General features: G+C 38.7%; 1 protein-coding gene across 1 annotated transcript; it reads right to left on the bottom strand.

The window, feature by feature from the left end:
* Nucleotides 1-326: 326 nt before the first annotated feature.
* Nucleotides 327-16,201, bottom strand: LOC306666657 (zinc finger protein RFP-like). Its single transcript, XM_079148882.1, has 7 exons — nt 16,126-16,201; nt 13,507-13,737; nt 8,074-8,096; nt 5,926-6,041; nt 5,756-5,788; nt 3,950-3,976; nt 327-1,924 (listed from the first exon to the last, which is right to left on the bottom strand). Exons 2-7 carry the CDS (start codon nt 13,723-13,725, stop codon nt 1,329-1,331), a joined length of 1,014 nt encoding a protein of 337 aa, XP_079005008.1. The 5' UTR covers nt 13,726-13,737; nt 16,126-16,201; the 3' UTR covers nt 327-1,328.
* Nucleotides 16,202-16,740: the final 539 nt, after the last annotated feature.

The raw sequence follows: 16,740 nt of genomic DNA, 5'->3' as shown, positions 1-16,740 counted from the left end.
ATATTTAATATTTTATATTTTGAGACAGAGTCTTACTGAGTTGTTTAGGGTCTCACTAAATTGCTGAGGCCGGCTTTGAACTCGTGATTCTCCTGCCTCAGCCTCACAAGCTGCTGGGGTTACAAGTGTGCACCACTGTGCCTGGCTCCAGCATTACTTTCTCAGCACCATTAGTCAGTGACAGGGTACTAAGAAACTAGTTTTATCACCCAGATGTAAGAAAAATGTTGGCCAGAAAAGGATTCTGAAGCCATACTAGAAATCAACACCCCACCTACTCCATTTGTGAACCCAATCTGACCAAGACCCAGAACACAACAGCAACGTAAACATCCATATTTACTTTATTTTTAACAGAGGAGCATATTCCCAAAGAGAAGTAAGACCAAGAACCATCATAGGGCTTGCTCAAAGTAATCTGCCTTAGCCTTCTGATTCCAGAATGTCTCATGATCCAATGGCCAGGGGGATGGAGCTGCCCCTTGATGATACACACATTAGGAAGGTTAATTCCCCAATCCCCAGAGGAGATAGAGGAAAGGAGGTAAAAAGTCAACAAATTCCTGGAATACTAGAATTCTTCCAGGGATGATGTTTAACTGACCACCAGTCCATAAGATGTGCCTGGAAAAGGATCAAGAACTAGCAGATGGTGACCAGCAGAAAGTTATCCTAAAATGATGTGCATCCAGCACCAGGATGCACCTGTCGTTAGCATGAAGGGAACAAATAAAGCCCCCAGACGAGATTTAGGCAGAGACGCTGGTTAGAACATCCTCCTACGGTAGAGGTGGGAGCAGTTTTTATCATTACTGTAAAATAACTAACTAACAAAAACACATATAGACCATTATTAATAAAAAACTGGCAGACTGAAAATCAGGGGTAGAGGTATTTTTCCAAGAAGAAAAAAAAATGGAATAAAGGAAGCTAACAGGGCCTTGAAGTTCCATTCTAGGTTCTCAAAAAGGCAGCAAATTCCCACAATTACAATGTGGGCTGAGTCAAGATGGTTTAAGTATCCTGAGTGGCTCTCCAAATCCAAAGATTATTATTTTCGGTTTATCTGTTTCTGTGTGTAAAACCAAAAAATGTCAAACACTGGAGGAGGACATCCGGTTTTTATTTCTGGGAAATATTGATACTTCTCATTACATCTCACAATTTGCAGGGGAAGGAAAAGAATAGTAGAACACGGACATCCTGTCTCCCAATCCAAGGGCATGGAAAATGTTATCCAGCTGTGACAGGAATTGGCAAGGCAACAAGATGCCTTGTGCCTGGGGTACAATTATAGCCAACAGCCCTTATGGTCTGAGTTCACCACTTCAAGGGGAGGTCTCCATGGAATGACCATGACTCCCAACATGGCCAGAAAACCCATCGATCCCACTCATGGGGCAGATGATCAGAGGAGCTGCGCTCTTCCCTCCCGAGTAACTCAGACTGAAGTAGGGCCGGACAGGCCCACAGAAGGTAGCATGAGAGAAAGTAAAGGTGTGACACCTCTCTGTCACATTGTAGAAGGAGACCTCACCAGCATCATAGTCCAAAAAAATTCCCACCCGCTGGAGAGGGGTCCGCAGGGGAAGGGCAGTCATTGGGGAAGTAAGTGCCCAGTATTCTTTCCCATACCACAATGACACTGCCCAGAATCCATTCTGGGGGGCTGAGGTTACTCCACCTTTTCTGCACACCGAGTCTTCACAGACACCTATGGTCCACTTGGCTTTATCTCCCACCTCTACCTCCCAATAATGTCTCCCAGCGATGAAACATGGAGAGCCCAAGACACAGGGAAAAAGATTGAACCGCTCAGGGTTGTCAGGCAGGTCCTGTTGGAGGTAACTGTATCGCACTTGCCGCAGATTATCAGAAAGGATCAAGCTGGGGTAGGCTGTGTCTGGATCCAGAGTCACGTCAACTGTAGAAACACAGAAGGGAAAATCATCCTGAGCCCAAGAAAGCTCACTCAAAAAAACAGCCTTTCTCCTGCCTCCCTAGGTACAGAATAACAGCTCCGAACTAGAGGTTACATTCATCTTATGAAACACATCTTTAAGTTCAAATTTCAGAAACCACTGTTGGATTAGGTGGTTGCCTTCTATAGTGCTGATATAGTGAAAATACTAAAATTTTACCCCCATTCCCTTTCTTTTACGTCCTAAGCAACATCATCCATTGCAAGACAAATTTGAGGTTTCTTATATTTTCATAATCACTTAATCTAAAAGCTTCAGGGGTCAAAAGTTCCAAGAATTCAGATTACAACAGTTAAGGTCTGGCACAGTACTCTATAATCAAATATTAACATATCTGTTGTGAAACATATGAATGCTCACATGATATAGGATAAAAGCTCTAAATTGTCTCACATAAATTCAGGTTTTGCTATCTTAATTTGCTGCTAAATAATGGGGTTGGGGATGCAATGAAACTTTTGGCTTTCAAAGATTTGAGAATTTGGAAATGTTGGTAAGGGACTGAGGAATCTACCAATCTGCCTACGTTCCCATTCACCCTCTTATTTATTCCATGAGATCTTTACTGTATATTTGAATCTCATTCATTCATTTTCTTCTAAGGCCCATATCTTCCTCAGTATTGATGTATGTATTTATTTATATATGGTACTAGGGATTGAACCAGGGGCTCTATCACTGAACTATGTCCCTAAGCATTTTTAATTTTTTGAAACAGAGTCTCAACTAAGTTGCCCCAGGCTGGCCTGGAACTTTTGATCCTCCTGCCTCAGCCTCTCCCGAGTAGCTGGGATTACAAGCATGTGTTGCTCTGCCTGGCTCCCCAGTTTTTCTTAACCAGCCCATACCAGTATACTCTTCTTGCTTTTAAATCTAAAACTGTATTATTTTATTCATGTTTTCTCTTCCATTATTTAGCATTACTGCTTCTTGCACCATATGGTACCTTTCTGCTTCAAAAGTACTGATGTATTCTCTCATTTGTTCTTCACATCTTGTTCAGGAAGAGGATTCCCAAACATTACCTCTCAGAAATCAAAACACAGGCTAAGTAACTCCCAACACCGGTGTTCGTGACAGAACCCTTGGTTCTTCACAATACAAAATATCCACCTCTTGCTCCCTTTTTGGTCCTAGGTATTTAACCCACGGCCTCACCCAGCTACCTGCTCTACCACTGAGCTACACACCCAATCCTTGGCTTACCTCTCTTATGTCATGGGTATAACTCATCTCTCTAATCAGACAGACAGTGTAAATTCCAAGGGCAGGAAAATTAGTGTCTTATACTCTTGTTTCCTCTAAAGTACACTCACTACACAATGTTAAACTGTATGGTATATAGGCAAAGGATTCAGTTAATACTTATTTAAAGAATCAAATATGGATCACAAGCCAGTGGGATCTTCATGATAGAAGATCTTTGTATGTAGAGTCCTTCTCTTCATGAAGATTGCATTCAGCTTCTCTGAACTAGAGTAAAGGTGAATGTCAAGAAGAGGTTTTAATCTTTACCCACAAGCAGTGATGTGATGACCAAGATTCCTGGACTCTCTCTGGCACCAGAGTTAACAGTTGAACTCAACTGCTCCTGCTTGTTGCAAACAGCATGTTGCCTCTAAGGCTGGGGAGGCAGAGCAGTGTACCATAGTAGAAGCATAGAAGTGTTCTAGTTTGAGGAACTGCCATTTACACTCAATAATTCTTATCACCTGAAATTGATCCCCTGCCCCATGGCTTTAGCTCTGAAGCACCTCAGGTGTCAAAGATAATTGTAATCACACAGAAATAACTAGTGGAGGGCTGAGGCTGTGGTTCAGTGGTAGAGCCTCACGTGTGGATTGTTGCTGTATGCCATGTTTACACATAAAACCTAAAAAATTCAAATTATGTTAATTCTCCAAATCATTCACAATAGTAGTTAGGTTCAAGGATTTTTATTCCTTTCCCCTATATGTATCACCTACCTGAGTATAACTGAGCCTCTCTCAATTCTGAAAGAACAAAACAGAAAAGAAGTTATGAAAGTCATTTGAGTATTTCCAGGAAATCTGTAACTCAAAGAGCTTTGGTTAGTCATAAAGTAGTACACTCCACTAAAAACCTCAGAACTCCTGTTGTCAGCCATACACTGATTTCCTCATACAATGTATGACTTCATCATCTAGCTAAAGACTTTAAGAGAAGGGAGATTAGGAGACTCCTTGATGGAAGGAATACCACATGCCTGAAATTGGTAGAATATGAAATCAAACTGAACCAAGGAAGAATTCCACCCTGAAGTGAGCCAGATGGCTCTGCCGAGTGAAACACAGTTCAAATCCCAAGTCATATCACAACTCCTCACTTTCATAAGCCATCTGTGCTCTAGGGGCTAAGTGGCTCAAGTGACTGCACACTGGGGCAAACAAGACCGTTCACTTATATGGCATTTTACGATTGACAAGTCATTTTCACATGTTGCCATTGAGCCTTTTACATGGCAAAAGAACAAGAGAAGTTAATAAGAGTCTCATGAAGGAAAGCCATGTGCAAACCAACCATTTCTAGTATGATCTACTGTATTACAGAGTTTCTCCCTATCTGTTTTGTTTGCTTTTTTTTTTTGCAGTGCTGGGGATCAAACCCAGGGCCTTGTGCATGCAAGGCAAGCACTCTACGGACTGAGCTATCTCCCTAGCCCTCCCTATCTGTTTTGCTTGTGAAAGACATGTGTCTCCAAAATCCATATTGCTAGATGCCAAAGAAGTATATATCTAAGATGCAACAAGGATTCAGCATACATAATATATGAGATTATGGGGGTTAGTACTTTTTAATTAATAAGAAAACAGTCTACCTACTTATAGGAATTTTCAACTCTACCAGACTGCCTGGAAATTTTAGCATTCAGCATATGGTCAACTCCTAAATCAAAGTCATTCATTAGTAGAAAATTTTAGATTTAGAAAACCTTTCTCCAAATGCCTATAAAACTTTAAAAACAAATGTAGGGCTTATGATGTATCAGGCTCAATTCGGCTTTAGAAATGAATGCTAATCTTAGTACTTAGTCTTATGAGGTAAGAATTATTTTGTCATTTTACAGATGAGGAAATAACAGTGTGCAATCTTTGGGGGCAGCAGGGAGAGGTCCTAGGGATTGAATTCAGGTGCTCTACACTAAGGTACATGCCCAGCTTTTGTTATTTGAGACAGGGCCTCACTAAGTTGCAGAGCAAGATCCTCTTGCTTCAGTCTCCTAAGTCTCTGGGATTATAGACAAGTGCCACCATGCTCAGCAACACTGTAAACATTAAGTGATGGAGGTGATCCCACAACCCTAGCAGCCTGATTCCTCAATGCTGGCTCAAAACTATTTCCTTGGTGCTTCCTCCGTCAGTGTTGCTCATTCTTCCTGGTCTAGTGGACCCTTGTGCCCACAGCAATAAGACATCAGTCAATTACAATTATAAATACTGGCTTAAGTGAAATGGATAGTATATGTTCATTCTTTTTCCCAATTAAAAAAAAATTTAAATAATCAAGTTAATTCTGGATTAAACTTTAGGTTGCCTATTTTCCTCCTCCATGTAGACTGAGAATTGACTAAATATAGTTAACAGACTTCAAATGAGAACAAAAGGCTATTAAATGAAAAACTTAAGAAGAATAAAAGGAAGATGTAAAATATTAGGGATCATCCATCTTATGTTCCCACATTTTTAATTCAGATGCTCTTCCTCCCTGGAAACTCTGTCATCAAAAGTCCAGTATGTAGTAGTTAAATTTACCTTGGATTTTCTCCATATCTGATTGCATTTTTTCTGAGGAGAGAAAAGGAGAACATATTCAGTTTACATCCTACTATTTGGTCTTCTAAGAAAAATATATCCTTCCAGGCAATACGCAGATATTTAGAGTATAAATTCATTTCCTCTCATGACCCCTCTCCTCACATTACCTGTGAATTGCTTCAGACTCTCCGTCAAGAATAGACATTTTTGGGCAAAAATGTGGATTTTCTCTTGCAGATCTGGAGGTGTGATCCAAGGTTCTGGGATCCTGATTCTTTCAGCCCTAAATTTAAAAAACACATGTGAATCCCTCCCCACTTGTATAGCCTATCATGTGCCAGAACAGGTCCTATGTCAAAGTGTTCAACACAGGCACAGAGTCTTTAGAAGCCACTACTATAGCTTTTTATGTCTTCTCTTAAAACCATAATCCTCTAAGCCAAAACAAGGGAGACAGTCTTACCCATTTTCATTTCCTGCAAAGAACCTAGCTCATGGTTAGCAAGTTTTCAAAAAGGTTTACTGAACTAAATTGAATCATAAAGCTGATTATCAAAGGAACAGATTCTATGATGAAGTCCTTGATTTTTTTTGCTTTTTGGTTACCAGGATTAAATCAGGGGGCACTCAACCACTGAGCCATATCCCCAGTCCTATTTTGTATTATACTTAGAGACAGGGTCTCTTTTGCTGAGGCTGGCTTCAAACTCCCAATCCTCCTGCCTCAGCTTCCCGAGCTGCTGGTATTATAGGCAAGTGTCACCACACCTGCAAGTCTTTGATATTTACAGTGGGCAACTATCCATAATCCAAAGGTCCCCAAATAAGGGATACCTTTCAATAGACAGGCATACTGTGGAGGACAACACCCAATTTTCTCACATCTAAAAGGAAGTCTATGGCAAAGACTGTTATGTTAGTTGCCCACCTAGTGCCTCTTCTCCTATTTTCTTAATTTAATGGCTCATGGGTGGCCAGTCTCCCTCATAGCTCTAAATGTGAGCTTTGTACTGAATTCTGGCCAATGAGAGATTAAAAAGTATCTCATTTTTTAAAAAAATGTGCTTACAAAGAAATGCGATGTGATTATTTCCTTTTCCCTGACTTGCATTCTAGTAGCTACTTGGTCTATATGAGAACCATACTTCAAAGATGATATCACAGCAAATGGGAAGAAATCAGAATTTATAAGGCTCCCTGAGTCACTCTACCATACCTCAGGCTACCTACCTGTACATTTCTTATATGGTAACAAATTTTTAAAGTTATGTTGAAGTCTTAAGCCAATGAAATTTTGGATCTTCTGTTTCATACAGCTAAACCCAATCCTCAATATCACATACTACTAGGTTTGTGGGATATACCCCCTTATGAAGGGTCAGAACTGATTATCAAAAAGTAGCAGATAGAGGCATTATTTTCTTGGGTCATCTGTCTGGGACTGGCACAAGCTCCAACTTAAACCACCCTCCTAAGAGCCCTCAACAACCTCATTCCTCTCAACATGTTTCTATAAACACAGACCTCCTAACCAACTTACTCCATCTATGAAACCCTTCTCAATCCCCCTCATCAGTTTTCCATATAGTTTCCACTGAAAGAGTTTCACAATTTAGGATTTTAATCAACTTCAAAGTTTTATACTGAACATTAGCTTCCGGAGGCTCATTATATTGGCTCTCACCATCCATCTTACACATATAACTGCCCTGCCTTCTTCAAGTTCCCCCTCCCTTTTCGGTCATGTCCTCAGGAAGCTCTTCCTCATATTCTTCTTGGTGCTAGGGACTTGTGCATGCCAAGCAGGCATTATACCCCCAGACCATCTGATGGCATTACAGAGAAATAATGAAAAAATTCAGAATTCAGGTGGTTCATTAGTAATTCTATACCTCCAGGCTCATTATACTTTCTTTAGGCCTGATTTCCCCCATGACAGGAAAAAAAAAAAAAAAAAGAGGGTGGGGGAAAGAAGATAAAATGGAAAAGATTCTAAAATTCATAGGAACCCATAATCTATCTTTGTGCTTTGTCCAACTACCTGTAAGTTCCCACCCTCTCCATGGAAGTATCCTTACACCCACCCATAAACACCAACACTTTCACCCCAGCTCCACAATTTGCCAATAATTCCCAAGTTTTACAAAAAACAGTTGAGATTAATCTAGTTCTTGCACATAAGTGACTCTCTTTAAGACAGGTAGCAATCCAGGAAGATGTCCATCTCAGGCCTTGGTTCCTTTTCAGGATTTACAAATGTGAGAGAGACAGTCTTCTTGTGCTTGATTTAATACTAGGGGGAGAGAAAACTATACCTGCTTAATGTGTCCCCGATGTCCTATAAGAGAAAGGAAAAGGATACCATAAGAAGTCATTTATAACTTCAGTTTTCTTTCACAAATGTTCATTAAAAACCCAATTATTAACTGGTCTTCCTGGGAGAAGCCAGAGACAAGAATCATTGGAACCTAACTCAGTTTCAAGGATCCAAAAATCAGGAGAGAAAACTGGGATTTACTAACTCGATCATTCTATTCTTGGATGTCAACAGCCTGCATCTGTGCCTTGCTTTCTTTTTATTGTGAAGTAGTTTCAAATACACAGAATAGTTGCCAGTGCAAAGTACTCTTGTATAATCTTTTACCAGGTTTGCTAACCTTTAACTGTTCACCTAATTTATCATTTTATCTTTCTCTTTTCACATATAATATGTATATGACATATGTATCTTCAGAACCATCTGAGGTCATTGTTTACATTCTATCCCTTTATTCTTCCATGTATAGTTCCTAAGAACTATGTTTTCTTATAACTACAGCACTGTTATAAAATTCAGGAAATTGAACACTGATACATTTATTTCATCCACAGTTATAGGCTAATTTAATCAATTGTTGCAATGTCATCTACAGCTCCAACACGCCTACCCCCCATTCCATGTAATCCAGGATCATTCATTGCACTTAATCACAATGACATGTGTATTTAACAGGAAAGGATTCTCAGCACTGACTTATCCTTCACATTGCCATTGTTTGATGTAAACCAGTTATTTTATAGAATGTCCCTCCATTTGTTAGACATTTCCCTAATGATTAGACCCAGTTATACCATCTTAAACAAGGGTATGTTATGTCCTAGAGTACATATTTTCTTGTCTCTCACTGGCAATACTGATTCTTTTTTTTTTTTCTTTTCTAGTACTAGGGATTGAACCCAGGGATGCTTTACCACTGAGCTACAACCTCAGCCCTTTTAACTTTTTATTTTGAGACGGAGTCAAAGTTGCTGAGGCAGGCCTTGAAATTGTGATTCTCCTGTTTCAGCCTCCTGAGTCACTGACTGGCAGTACAGGCAAGCATCAGCATGTCCAATGGCAAAACTGATTTTGATCACTGTGCAGTTACTATTCTTTCCTCTTGCAATTAATAAGTAACCTGTAAGTAATACTTTTAATTCTCATCAAACTTTCCCCCCTTAGAGTTAGCATTCACTGACAATTCCTGTCCTATTTTTACTTTCATGGTTGCCAAAAGGTCATTTCCTAACTTCAAAATTCCTTCTATGTTACTTTGTTGACTACTAGAAAAATAATTTCCCTATTTATTATTAGTGTGGATTCACAGTTATTTTATTCAATGTGTTATAATCTATTACTGTGCTTCTTTACTTTAGTGCTCAAAAAAGTCTGAGACTTGGCCAGAAAGTCCTTGTCACTCCACTTTCTGTCCCCTCCCACCTCATTCTTTCCCTCTCAATTATTGTCCAGGTATCCTTCCAGTTTCCTCTGCAAAAATAGCAGACACATGTACTTTCCAATCTCTCTTCCTTTCCTACACAAAAAGCAACATACTCTATATTTTACATTTTGATTTTTTTCCACTCAGCAATATGTTCTGGCTTAACAGTTCATAGGTATCTTTCTTGTTCTTTTTTACAGTTACATAGTATTTCACCATGTATATAACCATAATTTACTAAACAAATCCTCTATTTTGCACTTACAAACATTGTTGCAGCAAGTAATCTTGCTATGTATTTTCAAATATATTTTCATACTTAGGTATATCCTCAACGTAAATTTCTAGCATGGATTTTTGGTCAAAGTCTAACTGCGGGTGCATGTACACGTGTGTATGGTTTGTTAAAACACATTGCCAAATTCTCCTCCAAAATGATTTCATGATTTTGTATTTCCACCAATAACAAGCATCTCTCCCACATTTCTATCAATAGCATATTATGCTAAAACAACATTGCTGCCAAGGATGGTGGTGCATGCCTGTAATCCCAGCAGTTCGGGAGGCTTAGGTAGGACTGCAAGTTCAAGGCCAGTCTCAGCAACTTACGAAGGCTCTAAGCAACTTAGTGAGACCCTGTCTCAAAGAAAAAAAAGACATATGTATATATTTATAAATATATATATATATATGAAAAAATATATATATAGCTATACTAATTGGTAAGGGGTATTTTAGAGTTTAATGTGCATTTTCTGATTACAAATGCAGTTGAATATTTTTTTCATGTTCACAGGCCAACTGTATATCTTTTGCAACTTGCCTTTGTGTGTCTTCTGGTCCATTTTCCTAGAAAATTTTGATTTCCCCCCCTTGATTTTCTTAAGTTCTTTATATATTGGGGCTTTTGTATTATTTGTGGTATTTGTTGCAGATATTTTCTTTGAATCTGACACTGGCTTTTGACTAGTTACAATGCATGTGATTTTTTCCCCTCATGCTAATACCAACTACTACATGCTAATACTATACAGACTTTGTATTATACTTTAATATCTAGTAGAGCTAGTCCCTGCTGCACTATAGGTCTTCTCAGTATATCCCAGCTATTTTTATTTGCTTGTTTTTCTATCTGAATTTTACATATATCAATTTTTCTAAATCTGGAGAAAAAGCTTATTGGTCTTTTTATTGAAATTGCATTAAATTTATGAATCCTGGGAACTAACAACTTGATGCTGAGATGTCTTTCTTATCCAAGAAAAATTCTTATTTGTTCACTTCTATTTTGTGTTTTTCAAAGGTGTTCCCTTCCACACAGGTTTTTATACAGGTTTTCTAAGTATATTTCCAAGTACTTTATCTATTTTCTTCCCTTTTTTGCAATGGAAAATGGAGTGTCCTCTTCTAATACGTATTTGCTAGTGACAGTTATATGCATATGAAGGTTGCTAATTTCTGTATGTTAACTTCTCCAATTCTTTTACCTTCAGCTTGTTTTTCTACAGAATTCCAACAGAAACACACTTGGATTGTCATCATCAATCATTAAGTCCATAATCCCTCTCTTTTTCCACTTTCCTTATCATCTAAGATTTGGTTTCATTATCTGTCTGTTCAAAAATACTCTCACATAAATACCTTCTGCTTAAAACTTTTTTAAAAAGTTTTAAAATTCTGAGTATGGTGCCTGCTTCAACAGCAGATATAGAGGAACTGGAATAACAGCGAAGATTAGCATGGTCCCTGCCCAAGGATGACACACAATTTATGAATTATTTTACAGGTTTAATGTTCCCAGAAGCATTATTCACAATATTTACTATTCTACAACATGGAAACAACCCAAATGTTCATTAACTGATGAATAAACAAAGTGTAATACATATCCATGCAATGGAATATCATTCATCTAAAGAAAAAAAAATATTGGATATGTACTACAATATAGATAAACCTGAAAAACAGTATGCCAAATGAAAGAAACTACACACAAAGGCTATGTATTGTATGATTTTACTTATGTAAAATATCCAGAATAGATAAATGCATAGTCAGGGGTTGGAGGAAGAAGGGAGGAGGAATGACTGCTTAAAAGTGGTTTCCTTTTGGGGTGATGAAAGTGTTCTGGATCTGGAGAGCTGTTGACAATTGCACAACATTGTGAATTTACTGAATGCTATTTTTGTACCACAGAGTTACATAAATGGTGAAATGTATATTCTGTATATTTTAGAAATATTCCTTAAAAGACAAAAACAAAAAACTCCAACCCTAGATTGGCCCAACTTATTTCTCAGTATATGCACCACAGCAGTAAAGATGTTAGGAGACAGCAAGGCACGTAAGAAAAATCACACAATAGGACAGAATGGTTCTACTATAAATGATTGGTCATAGACCACAGAATTCTCCTATGTCTACAGACCAACTGGCTTCCCCATATTCTGAAATAATAATTTCTTCCTATGCAAGAGAGGACTTTCTGAAACTAACTCCTGCACATATGCTTTAATTCCTATTCCCCTGACTTCTAAAGTCCATCATTTCTCACAGCTTCAATGTCTTCCCTCACACCTGGATCCTTACAACACGTACTTCCTCTTCACACAAACTTTGAAAATAAGTTTAACTGGTTTCTTTAAGCATCCCCTCCAGAAAAAGCCCCACAATCCTACTTCATCTCTAAGTTTTTCTTTCTTTGTTATTTTTTAAATAGTCATCTACTCATAGTCCCCATTAACCCCACTCCATTCACCATTCAACTCTGCTATGTGACTCTAGTCCTAATTATTCCACTATGGCAGTTCTACACAAAGTCATCAATGTTAGTCATATTCTTAAACCAAATGGATATTAGCTCTGATATTATCTGACATCAAATGCACTGGACCCTGTTGTCCACTCCCTCCTTCCTGAAACAGTCTTCCTTCCTGGTTACATTCTGCCTCTCTGGTCAACTGTCCTCTCTGCAAGCTCTACTTGGCAATTAAATAGCAATGTTTATTAAGGATTAAGCTTTCTTATTATTTTAAAGTGGGAGTCAATAAACTTTTTATTAAAGGCCCATAGTAAATATTTTAGGCTTTGTAAGTCTGTCAGTCTCTGTGAGCCATTCAGTCACCACTACTTAACACTGCTGTTGTGGTGGAAAAAACAATGACAGATGATACATAAATGAATAAGTATGGCTGTGTGCCAACAAAAATGTATGGACATTGAAGCTGAATTTCAAATAATTTTACCTATTGTAAAATACATTCTTTTCCCAACCATCTTAAATATTTGCTGATACTTGGTCTATCTCATCATCCCCTTTTTAGGGAATTTGGCAACACCTGTAATAATTATTCACTTATTGTCTGACTTCCACACGGGAATGCAATTCAGGAATGCTTATTCACCACTTAATCCCAGTGCCTAGAAGAGTGCTGGATACATAGCAGACAACTAATATGCACTGAATGAGCAAACACATGGACAATAGCTCATTTCCTGCTGTCTTGCTGGGCTAGATGTGTTGTAGCTCTTTCATTACACCAACACAGTAAAATCACAGAGCTACTCCATTCCTGCTCAAGTACTTGCTATTTTGTAGCTATGGTAGTACACATGTATGTTAAAAATTACAGGATAAGGGAATGAGGAGGGTTTTTATGACATGTGGTCCAAGCTCCTCATCACTGAGGTCACTAAAAGCCCAAAGATATCCAGAGTTTTGTCCATGATCAGAATACTTATCAGCACAGTGCAGGGCAGGCCGGGGCACTAGATCTTCCTTTTGCCTTTTCTATGAGACAATGCAACTAACAATCCAAGTTGTGTCAACCACAATTTCTGGAGTATTCTGGAGCATGCTTTTCTTTAAACATACCCAATATAGAGTCTGGCACCTGTGCAACTCCTGCACAGTTAACAAAGAAACTGGAGGTCCTGGATACTACTTGGGAAAGGAAAAGGGAGGCTATTTTTAGTGGAAGTGTCTTAGCAGGATTCTTCACACCTTACCTGCAGGAGCTCCCTGGTGGGCTGCTGCTGCTTTTCTTCTAGTTGGGCAATCAGGCTGCTGAGATGGGAGATGTTGCAAGAGAACTGGGTGATGGCACCATTGATACTGTTGTAGATGGCCAAGTCTAGTTCCTCAAGGCGGGCCAGGAGGCGATACTCATGTTCCTTCAAGGAGTGATACAACTGTTCAAACTCCCAAACAATCTTCTCTCTCTCCATCTGGGTCAGGCTCTGTGCAGATGATAGGCAAGGGCAGTAAAGAGGAAAGGTTCATTTCTAGAGCTCTTCAAAATTCTCCCGATGACCCACCACAAGTTTATCCGTTTATCCAAGAATACTAAAACTTATTCATTATTTCACTGTGTTCACTTACTCATTATGGTCTTTACTGACCAACTACATAATGGCCAGCAACTGAGTTATCCCAATGGTAATTAATACACAGTCCCTGCTCTCAAGGACAGTCAAGTGAGAGTCAGATTCACGTGCTACACATAGTCATGGATGGGTAAATACAAAGTGACAGTCTGCTGTGGAAGGAGGTGGGACAGTCTTCACAGAAACAGAGTTCACATGGTCTTGTAGAATGAACAGGAATTCTCCAAGTGAACAGGAGAAGGATTTTCTAGGCAGAAAAAAAAGCATGGACAAAAAGTAGGAAGAAAAGGCCAATGGTTCTATCTGGCTGGAGTACATGAGTGCTGAGGAAAGAGGTCAGAAAAGGTAAGAAGAGACCAGAACATACCATGCCTGACAGGATGAGTAAGGAATTTGTTGCAATTCAGAGTCATGAAAGATAGTCACACAGAGAACTTACACAACCAGATATATGACTTGTGGAAGATGATTTGAATCAAACACAATTTCCTTGGGCCCTTCAAATGTGATCCATGTCCTCTATCTGGCTTTCAGAGGTGTTCCTGAATTGCCCTGAATCACAGGGCTTGGGCAGGGGTTGAGGTTTCTTCTGGTTCCCTCTTGGGGTTGACTTGTTTGTCACAGTTTATCTATCCTTCCTTCTCTACTCCCATGCCCCACTGTCAGGACACTTATTATCATTTTGTTCTAAACAAGGGGCCAGCAAATGGCGCCAAAGGAGTCAAGTAATATTTTATTAGAATCCAGACATAGCGGGGTTGGGGATATAGCTCACTTGGCAGAGTGCTTGCCTTGCAAGCACAAGACCCTGGGTTCAATCCCTGGCACCCAAAAAAAAAAAAAAAAAAAAAAGAATTCAGCCATAGCCATTCACTTATGTATCAGATATAGTGACTTTTGAGATGCAATGGCCGAGATGATAATTGTGACAAAGTCCATGTAGCTAAAAATATTTACTATTTGGCTCTTTATGGAAAGTCTACAAACACCTGTTCTAAATTCACCTGCTCCTCAAGAACATTGCTCCAACCATTCCTCTAACCACCCTTCTTAGGCACACACTCACTGTGCAACTTAGTAATGTGCCACACGTGGGTATATAAATCCTTTTCATAAGCTCATAACTCTTTTCAGCTGAATAAGTTTCAAAGACATAAACCATACAATAAATCTTAAAAAACAGTACATCAAAGCTGAAAGAAACCTTAAAGATCAACTAATTCAGTGTTTCTTAAAGTGGGTGCTGTTGGTAGGAACAGTTCTGCCTAACATGGGGCTATTTCTTGCATTGTAAGACATTTACCATCCCTGCCTCACCTTTCCCACTCTATTCCTCAAAGAAATATCCAGACACCAATGTAGGGTAAGGACAGTACTAGCCTTGCTAGAGACACAAGTCTAATGCAACTGACCCATTCAATAGATGAGGAAACTAAGGCCCAGAGAGGTGGTGTGGCTCTGTCCATCTAAACAATTGGCTAATGTGAGAGCCACTGTTTAGGCACCCTGATTCTCAGAGAAAAGTTGTCTCTCAGTGTTGAGAATCTTCCTACAGAAGACATTAAAAACATTTCAGTTACTCGGTTTCACTGAGGTTTTTTTATCCATCAGACATATCAATAAAGGGGAGATGAAATCTCAGTGGACTGTGGGAAGAGCATATAGAGGACACCAAAGGAATGAGTTCCCTAGCCAGAAGTTCTTTACCATCCTCTGATCAGGACTAAAACAATTTCTCACAAGATTAGCTTAGACACTACTAGACTAGAGGTTTGCTTTTCAGATGCAAATATCTTTATTTTATTTATTGTTCAAAAATACATTTAAAAGGGCTGGGGTTGTAGCTCAGTGGTGGGCACTGAGCTACGCATGTGTGAGGCACTGGGTTCTATTCTCAGCACCGCATATAAATAAATAAAATAAAGGTCTATTGACAATTTAAAAAATGTTAAAAAATAAATTTAAACACTTGGGCAGTGGCTATATATGTTATATATATAAAACATATTTATATGTTTTATATATATATGTATATATATATATATATATAAAGTTGCTGTAGTTTTTTGATTTTTAGAACAAAACTCCCAAATTCTTCTATCAGAATTAGTGCATTGGCTACTTTTCAAGACCTTCAGAGACTGAAGAAAGAAAACAGTAAAAATTGAGAATTGAGGCACTGTTAAGAAAGAGTAACATCTCTTCGCAGAAGTGATATCTAAGAATTCCAACAACCCTTACCAAGAGTTCAGCTCGTGCCTGCTCCCCCTGTGCCCGGCGTCTCTTCTTTAAGTCTTTTACTCTTTTAGATGGTCCAGTTGGTGGGTTGATACTTCAAAAACTGTAAATTATTAGATCAAATACAAATTCAAGTAAGTCATTTCCCCTCTTTTTCTTTCCTTTATTGTCATCATTAACTTGAAATTAATGAAAATAATATTTGAAAAACTTACATAACAGCACTGGCATGTAACAGTAAATTTCACAGACTTTCTCAATAAATGTCCATTATTATTCCATACTGATTAGCTGGAGGAGAATCATTTCAAATTGGAGGGTCCTTTCTGAGATGTAGAGACAGATGCCTATATTCTCCACTTGTTAATAATTTTGTCAAAAGACAATTGAGCTGAAGGTCTAATTAGCTTTTATTTGAGATTTATGAGTCAGGGCAGCCTCCACCATACAAAGTTACTTTTTTGGTATAAGGTTTAAAGGCTCTGAAGACTGGAATTGTAACAATGAAAGTTTTGGTTACTTTGCCACCTGATGAAGCCAGTAACTACAAAGAAAGATGGGAGGAGAAAGAGCTTTATTGGTAACAAGCTGGCAAGTTGAAAGATTCCTTTGGTGAAG

Source organism: Sciurus vulgaris (genome assembly GCF_902686455.1).
Source record: "Sciurus vulgaris genome assembly, chromosome: 7".
NCBI classification, from domain to species: Eukaryota; Metazoa; Chordata; class Mammalia; order Rodentia; family Sciuridae; genus Sciurus; species Sciurus vulgaris.
The sequence above is the reverse complement of the archived record's forward strand: the minus strand, read 5'-3'. Positions and strand labels throughout refer to the sequence as shown.

What these genes read in the sequence shown, in the direction of transcription:
- LOC306666657 (XM_079148882.1), bottom strand. Translation starts at nt 13,725, where the DNA reads ATGGAGAGAGAGAAGATTGTTTGGGAGTTTGAACAGTTGTATCACTCC. An exon ending in ATCGGGGACACATTAAGCAG is followed by an intron (nt 6,042 to 8,073) that starts GTATAGTTTTCT and finishes TTTTAAATTTAG; the next exon opens with GGCTGAAAGAATCAGGATCC. An exon ending in AGAGGCTCAGTTATACTCAG is followed by an intron (nt 1,925 to 3,949) that starts GTAGGTGATACA and finishes GTGTTTCTACAG; the next exon opens with TTGACGTGACTCTGGATCCA.